This window comes from Petaurus breviceps, unplaced genomic scaffold, assembly GCF_028583685.1.
Source record: "Petaurus breviceps papuanus isolate PSGF00001 unplaced genomic scaffold, PetGlider_PUasm1.0 90397, whole genome shotgun sequence".
NCBI lineage: Eukaryota > Metazoa > Chordata > Mammalia > Diprotodontia > Petauridae > Petaurus > Petaurus breviceps.
In genome coordinates this window covers 674,323-682,876 of record NW_027187239.1, presented here as the reverse complement: position 1 = coordinate 682,876, position 8,554 = coordinate 674,323, and the positions used below count along the sequence as shown (strand labels likewise).

General features: G+C 53.4%; 1 protein-coding gene across 1 annotated transcript in view; it reads right to left on the bottom strand.

Annotated features, from left to right (window-relative positions):
- SYT7 (synaptotagmin 7) overlaps positions 1-790 on the bottom strand; it is an 88,627-nt gene extending 87,837 nt beyond the window's left edge. Inside the window, exon 1 of the mRNA XM_069108568.1 lies at positions 220-790. Coding sequence (XP_068964669.1) covers positions 220-253 — 34 coding nt within the window. The 5' untranslated portion in view covers positions 254-790. The remainder of the gene's footprint in view (positions 1-219) is intronic.
- Between the last annotated feature and the right edge of the window lie 7,764 nt (positions 791-8,554).

The window sequence follows — 8,554 nt, the reverse complement described above, 5'->3', positions numbered from 1 at the left end:
GGGGGGAGGGCGGAGAAGGAAGAAAGGGGGCGCGGAAAGGCTAGAGAGGGGCGCACGGAAGGGGAGGAGAGGGGCTCACGAGAAAGGTGGAGAGGGAGCTCCGCAAGCCCCCCCCCCCCCCTCCCCCCCATCTCCGCAAACGCCGGCACCCTCGCGCCGCCTCCCCGTTACTGCGGGGCACAGCCCTGGTCCCCGCCCGTCTTCCCCTCCCCGGCTCACCTGGGCCGCCGGCTGTCTCCGGGTCCCGGTACATGGTCCCGTCCTGGGCGCTCTCCCCTTCCCCGCCCCCCGGGGTTCAGTGCAGCCCCCGGCCCCGGCTCGCTGCCTCGCCCGTGGCGCTCCGCCGGTTCATGGGGCGCCGCCGCTGTCCTCGCTATGCCCGCTGCCTCTGCTGTCCCCGCTGTCCCCGCCGCCGCCGCCGCTGCCGCTGCTTCTGCGGGGCATGGGCTGGGGGCGAGCCCGGGCCCGGCGGGGCGGGGGCCGCCCGCTGAGCGCTGGGCTGACCTAGGGGCGGGCGGGACCGTCCGTGGGCGGGGGCCACCCGGAGCTGAGCGCGGAGCGCGGAGCACGCCGCCGCCGCCGCTGCCTCCCAGGGCCAGTGCGTGCGTGGGGCTGGGGGAGTGAGTGCGCTGGTGTGTGAGTGTGTGTGTGTGTGTGTGTGTGTGTGTGTGTGTGAGAGTGAGTGTGTGTGTGTGTGTGTGTGTGTGTGTGTGTGTGCGCGCGCGCGCGGGTGTGAGCGTGTGTGTGCGCGCGCGGTGTGTGTGAACGGCAGGCAGGCTGGCAGCCAGGGAGGGGGAGCAGACAGTGCGCGCGCGCGCCCCGGTCCCACCACAGCGGCCACCGCCGCTGGCCCCCACTGCCCTCTCCGCGGCTCCGAGCCCGCGCTCCCCGCTGCCCGCTACCGGCTGCCTGGGGCACTGCAGCCCGCGCCCGCTGCCTGGGGACCGGGGCACCCCGAGGGCAACGCCCGCAGCCGGCCCCGCGCCCCCAGCTCCCCCGCCCCATCCCATCCCTCCGCCCCCGGGGGGAGGGCCCAGGAGCAGCACGCTCCGCCCCAGCACCGGCCTGGGGCCACCTCCTCCTCCCCCCCTCACAGTCCCGGGCTCCGGGCCCCTCCAGCGGGCCGGGTGGTAGGGTCGGAGTGGCCAGCCACCTCGCTCCAGGGTTCCCCTTGATTCCTTGGGGTGGGACGGTCACGAATCCAGGCCAGGTTTTCCACACAGTAGCAGCGCGGAGCGCGTCAGCTCCGGGCTTGCCACCACCGCGGTCCCCGGGTACCAGCCCCGTGCTTGGAGAAACCAGGAGTGGATCCGTGGCAGGATGGAGCCAGAAGTCTGGCCGGTCTGGGGGCTATTCCCTAACTAACCTCTGAGGCTACTGACTCTTCTGTCTCCTGGCTCATCCAGTCCCCCAGGGGATGGGGCCGTTGGTCGTTGGACGGCGCTGACTCTAGTGCCAGGGGACCCGACTTCAAACCGTGCCTTTGACTCCCTGTGTGACCTTGGCAAGCCATTTTAACCTCTCTGGGCCTCAGTTTCCTCATCTGTAAAACGAAGGAGTTGAACTGATGGCCTCTGAGGTCCCTTCCAGATTGAAATCAATGAGTTTGTGAACAGTCAGGGGGCAGAATGTCAATGCAGAAACCCCTTCCCTAACTGAGGGAGTCAGGCCGGATGGAAGCTGAAATCTAAGCTGATCTAAGCTGAAAGAAAGAATTTCGATTTGAATCCAGGCCCAGCTGCCACTTACTAGTCACGTGATCTTGGGCAAACCATTTCCCTCCCGGTAAAATGAAGGGATTCGATTTCCCCACGGAATCCGCAGATGGTCTGTTAAGGCCTCTTCCAGTCTTGAATAATGTGGTCCTCTGATGAGGGATGTCACGCCACATTCCTCCCCCCACCTCTCAGGACAGAGACAGAGACACAGAGACAGGAGGTGTCTTTCTCACCCTCACCTAGTCCTGAGGTCTTTAGATTCCAAGAGCCTCCCCAGCCTCTGATCTCTAAAGCCCTAACCACAGCCCTGGGAGTCCTACAGGAGGATCCCCCAAACAACCTGCTCTCTGCTCCCCTCCTTCCTTCTTGCTCTCTCTAGCTTCTCCCACATTTCTAGCAGCATGTGGGGTTGGATAATCTGGGGGGTGGGGTGGAGAGCAGCTCTTGGCAAGATGGGGCTCACCGGTCCCAGGAAGTCCTCAGAAACACCCACTAGCCCACCCACACAGTCATATGCTGGGGTGTTGGCTTGGGTTTTTCTTGCATTTCTTTGTCTCCCCAGCCCCTGGCATAATGCCTGGCACATAGTAGGCACTTAACAAATGCTTACTAACTTCCAGACAGGCACACAGGCCCCTCCCACAGGCAGAAGAGACCCCCTCCCAGCCCTCCACCCCCATCACACACTTACCATTGCTCTTCCCCTTGCCCACATACACAACACCTCCAGAGGGTGGAAATGAGAGCAAAATCACAGACACACACACAACCCCCCAGACCTTCCAGCCTTCCTACAGGCACAAGGATTATAGAATCCATTGTAAAAGATTTCCCCACCCACTCCTGGATATACACCTTCCTTTATATTGCCCACCCACCCCAAGTCACACCTACACACAAACAGCCTCTCCACGGGACACACTTCCATACTTGCAACTCGATTACCCCCTATCCACACACCCTCATATTCAGTCTCTCCATGCTCCATTCCCACCCCCCACTACACATACACACACACACACACACACACACACACACAGACACACACACATATCCACCCACAGCTTTTCCGGTTGAGAAACAGATAAGGAAGTCAAGGAAATTCCCCAAGCATATCTCTGGTAAGACTGCATCCGAAAAGGACATATTTTCCTTGGGTGGAATGTTCTAATTAAGTAATAAGAAAGGGAGATGGGAGATCTGCCCCACTGGGGACCCCAGTTCCCAAATATCTAGACTCTTCATTCCACTTGAAAAGTCAGGAGATCATCATCACTTTAGCGCTGGAAGGGTCCCTAGGGCTTACTGACTCCAACCCCTTCACTGTACAGAAAAATTGTGTGATTTGCCCAGCTCATACATCTCACATAATCTGGAGTCTGTAGCTACCCACCTGCAATCCATCCAATCCACTCTAAGAACTTCACACAAACACATACACACACACACACACACACACACACACACACACACACACCATCCCCCACCCTCTTCCCGGGCTAGGTCTGTCTCCCAAAGTAACTTCTCAGGAAGACACGTCCACAGGCAGCACCTCCAAGGACTCCCAGGCACTGTTGGGTTATGCCTCTGTCCGAGGTCCTCTGTCAGAACACCTAGAGGCAGGGACTGGGATACCAAGACAGATGAAGCCTTCCCCTGTCAGGGTCCCCAGGTGAAAGAGATAGCTCTTTCCTCAAATGTCTCATAGCACTTTCCCCTGGCTCTTCACCCCTATCACATTCTACCTTGTATCATATTTATTCGTGTACCCCCCCACCCCCAACTATAAGCATCCCCAGGACAGAGGCCAGGCTACTATTTTATCTTTTTGTGCCCAGTATCTAGCACAAAAGCCTTCCACAGATTAAATAATAATAACAATAATAGATAATACTGATCAATGATAAGTTATATATTTTTTTATATATTAAAGATTTGCAAAGTGTCCTATAAACTCCATACATGTCCTCACAACAAGTCATTATATAATTGTAGATTATGTGTTAGAAAGGACTTTGGAGAGCATTTGGGCCAGCCTTCTCACTTTACAGATGAGGACACTGAGACCCAGAGTAGTAGATTGACTTGCCTGTGGTCACACAAGTAGAGACTCCAAACTTTCTCCTATGCCACAGTGTCCTGAGGTAGGTGCTATAGGCATTATCCCCTTTCTACAAATGAGGAAACTGGGGCTTAAGGTCAAGTGACTTGCCCAGGGGCTCCTAACTGTCTGAGGTGGAATGTGGACCTAGCCATTTCCCATATCCCTACCTGGCACTCTCATCCCTGACCGACTCCTGATAATGCATGTCCAAAGAACTAAAGTGGCTGAATCCTGGTCCATGCCCTCACCCACAGCACCACATGGTAAAGATCATCAGATCGAGATGCAAATTAGCACCCAATAAGTGAATAGGGGAAATTCCAGGAGAGATGTCTGGCCATTGGTAGGATGTGAGAGAAGAGGATTATCCAGGGCTGAATGGAGAATTCTGCCCTTCTCTTCCAGTAGGTCATTCCATCCCTCTGGGCCTCAGTTTCCCTCTCTTCAAAAGGGTTGGACTAGATGACCTCTGAAGGCCCTTCCACCTCTAGACCTAGGAATCTGTTAGATGATAAACTCCTTGAGGGCAGAGAAGACCCTCAGGGTGCCAGGCACATAAGAATAAATGTTCAATAAAGTTTTCTTGACTAACTGACCCCCTTCAACTGAAGGGGCAGAAAGACTTCAGCAGTTAAATATGGCAGACATGGGATCTCTCCCAGCATCTCAGGGGACATTTATATTGTCTCTCTTCCCACCCCCCAGGCACCATTCCATCTTCTGGAGAGCCAGAAGACCTAAGAGGTCTGATCTGAATTCTGCTTCAGGCTGTTCTAGCCCTGTGGCCCTTAATATACCACTTAAACCTCTCTGAGTTTCCTCATTTGCAACATGAAGAGAGTCAGACTCCACAAGTTTCCAGGTTCCACCAGCTCCTAGTCTGTCATCTTGTGTCTCAGTGGTTCCATTCGACAGAGCTTTACTGGGCATGCAGCAGTCTGAAGGAAGCTACTTCCCATCTCTGGACCTCAGTGTCCCCATCTGTAAAATGGGGGAATAGGACAAGATGACTGGTTAAGTTTCTTTCATTTCAGACATCCCATGAGTTAATGGGTAGAAGCTGAAGACAAGAAGATGTGGGCTTGATGATAGGGAAAATTCTAGGAATTATAGCTGCCCCAAAATGGAATGAGCTGCATACGATGGCGGGCTCCCCCACAGTGAAGGCCCTGAGTAAAGGCTGGATAAACCCTTCTTGGGGTGATGGAAGGTCCTTCCTCTCTTTTTGCTGGATTCCCACATTCCAGTACCAAGGAAGTCCCTCCTTCCATCTAATCTACAACCTTCCTGCCAGAGGCTTGCTTTAAAATCCAGCCATCAATCAAGCAATCTCCTTAAGGGTATAGCCTGCTCTTGCCCAGCGTTTCGTACATAGTAAGAGCTTAATGAATGCTTGCTGATTGATCTGTTAAACCCCTACTGTGTGCACCTAGGATACAAAAACCAAAGTCTCTAACCTTAAGGAGTTTGTATTCTATCAGGAAGACACTGTGTTTATGGACATATGTCTACACCTATATATAAAATATATCTATACAGAACATATACTTACCAATTTTTTAATAACAGGAAAGCATCAGTGGCCAACAGAACTCCTGCAGGATGGAGAACAGCGACAGGATGGAATCTGTCATGAACAAATCATTTTGTTGGGTGCCTCAGTTTCCCCCCTCAGCTTGAAAATTGGGGAAGCAACCCGCCCCATGGGGGACTGTTGTGGAGACAGCACTAGAGGAATGAGGATTGTCATTATTACCAATATGTCCTTCTAGACTGAGAGTGCCTGGCCTGGTCCCTTCTCCAGATCCCTGGCAGGTCAAAGTGGCTTCCCCTAGAGGCAGGTGCTTTTCCATGATGCCGACAGCTCTCTCCTTACTAACAATCTCCACAATACAGCCTCCAGGTCGAGCTACCTGGAGGAGGCCCCTGACTCTGAGGTGCCACAGTTTCCAATTCAGGCCTGTCAGCTGGGCCCTGGTGTCATCCATTCTCCGGGGGCATCAAGGAGGAGGCATTGGGAAGGAGGGCCGTTTCCTCTCCTGAGGCCCAGGAATCAGGCCTGTACTTTCCAAACTGGGGACCTGGGAGGCCATGGGGTTTGGTTGCTAGGCCACAGACAGGGAAGTAGGACTCTTGGGTTCTCATTCATTCAGATGCTGTCAGCCTTTGAGACTTTGGGGCTCACTGTTTCCCCCAATCAAGTCTGTCCCCAGCCCCCAGCCCTGGGGTAGGACTGAACTATAAAAAAATCCTAAGGAAGCAACTTGGTCTTGTCCCTTGCTAAGTCATGCTCACCATTAGCTATGTGGGCAGATGGGCAAACAAGCCTCCTCAATCACCTTGAGGAGTGGGGTCGGCCCCCCCCAAGAAAGCATCATGGCCCCAGATGGCTCCTGGGATAACTCATGTGGGGGGCAGGGTAAGAAGCAACAGAGGCTGAGTCTGTCTGAAAAGCTCTGCCCAGGGGTCTGGCATAAAACCACCCACCATTAGTCAGCAAACATTTATTAAGCACCCACTGTCTACCAAGCACTGTGCTGAGCTCCTGGGCACACAAAGACAAGGGTGAAAGTCCCTGACCTCAGGGAGCTTCCATTCCACCAAGAGTGTCAATGGAGCTCAGCTGAGCCCCAACTGGCCTCCTCCAGGGGCAGAATCTGAGATCCAGCCTCTGCTTGACTAACCAGCTTATTAAGGTCAGGACAGCCTTGCCTGTTTGCATCAACAGCTCTTAGGACAGCACTGTATACATAGTAAGTGCTTAATACAGGTCATTTCTTCCCTCTCCCTCCTTCCTTTCCTCCCTCCCTTTCCTTCCTTCCTTCTCTTCCTTGCTCCCTCTTTCCTTCCTCCTTCCCTTCTTCTCTCCCTCCTTCTCCCTCATTTCCTTTTCTTTCCCTCTCTATTACAACCTTCCTCTCTGTACACCTCCCAGCTTGTCAAACCTCTAATCTCTCTGAGCCTGCCACACTCAGTCAATATGTGTCTCCTTGGTTCTCTCCTCTCCATGCTTTCTCTGGGCCTCTCTTGTCTCTGGTCTCCTCCCTTCTCTCTCTTTTACCTGTTCTTCCCTTCCTTTTTCTCTCTCTTTTCCTTGTTCTCATCCCTTCTTTATTTCCACTTTTCTCCTCCCTTCTCCTCCTCTTTCCAATTTCCAGGTGAGTTTTTTAAGAGGCTAAGGACTGGTCCCTCCTTCTGGCCTTACTTAACTGTGTGGTCTACTTGTCTCCTATCCCCATTGTATTCCCTGGCCAGCCTCTCAGTGCCCCATGACTCCTTCTGTCTGCCATGCTCGGAGCCAGCCCTTCCAGTCACAGAAACTGACAAAGGTAGGACCATAGACGTAGGCCTGAAAAGAGCTCAGGGGTCATCAGATCCAATCCCTCGTTCCACAGATGAGAAAACTGAGGTCCAGGAAGGCTAGGCGACTTCTTCAAAGGTCACACAGGTAGTACACCAAAAAGGAAGCATTAAAACATAAGACCTCTGACTCTTGTGCCATTGATCTTTCTAGTCCAACTCCATCAATGACTAGATGAAGAAACTGAGTCCCAGAGAGGGTGAAGAGACTTCCCAAGGTCACACAGCAAGGAAGTGAACCAGTTCCTCTGCTTCCAAGCCCAGTATTTTTTCTGAGAGGTCCTAACCAGGGGCTGCAGCCTTTGGGAATCATCATCATCTCCTGTATGTCTATAGCACATTCGGTAGTATGAAATGCTTTCTCCACAGTAACTCTGTGAGGTGAGAACTGAAAGAATGAAGATCCTATTTGTACAGATGAGGAAACTGAGGCTCACAGAGAAGGCAACATGATATAGGGGAAAAGGACTGAATCTGAAGTCAAAGGACCTGGATTGGAATTTCATTCTGCTGTTCATTCCCTGTTGGAATTTGAGCACCTCACTTCTTTTCCTCTTGCCTCAGTTTCCACATCTGTGCCATTAGGGATGTGACTTCACACAGCTTGAGAGAAGACCATAGGCTCATAGATCATGAGCCGGACCTTATCAGATCAGCTCCTCCCCATGAGCCCACATCGTTTTGTGCTCTCCTGCATCCTACCCCCAGCCCAGCCTCTAGAAGCAGCTCTTCCCCTCTGCTCCCCACCAGGGCCTCTGCTCCAGCCTTTTTTCCTCTACCAGAGCCTTGAGACCCCCTTCTCCAAATCGTGCCCCTAACCGTGACACCCCCTCCCATTCTCCGCCTCTCTGCTGGTCCCCTCCCCCTCTCTCCCCCACACTTGGTCCAGCCTCCCCCAGACTAAAGACTGATCATTTGGCAGCTCGAGACAGCTTTCTTTTTTTTTTTTCCCAAATGAAACCCAATCCTTTCTCGCAGGCCATTGAACTCAGCGTCACCTGGTTTTCAAGGTATTTAAAGGCTCTTTGACCAGATGCTTTTGATCCAGGGCTGATGGGAACTGAGCCCTCCTGGGCCCAGCCTCCCCCTCCACCCCTGAATCTGCTCAGCTTTTAACACTCTTTTGATAGGATGAAACTGTCTGTGGTTTCATTCCAAGCCCCCAGTGCGCCGCTGCCAAGCTGGCTGTGTCTTCTGTTTGCTTTGTCCAAGCTTTGAGCCCCTGCCCAGCCCAATCCCCTGTGCCTGACACCACTTTGAATTGACCTAGTTAACACAAATCCTTGAGAGAGTCATGTCCTGGACAGTTCCTCTGGGCTGAGGACCCACGCATGGGGAACTAGGGAAATGATTGTTGCCGAGCTCAGTGGAC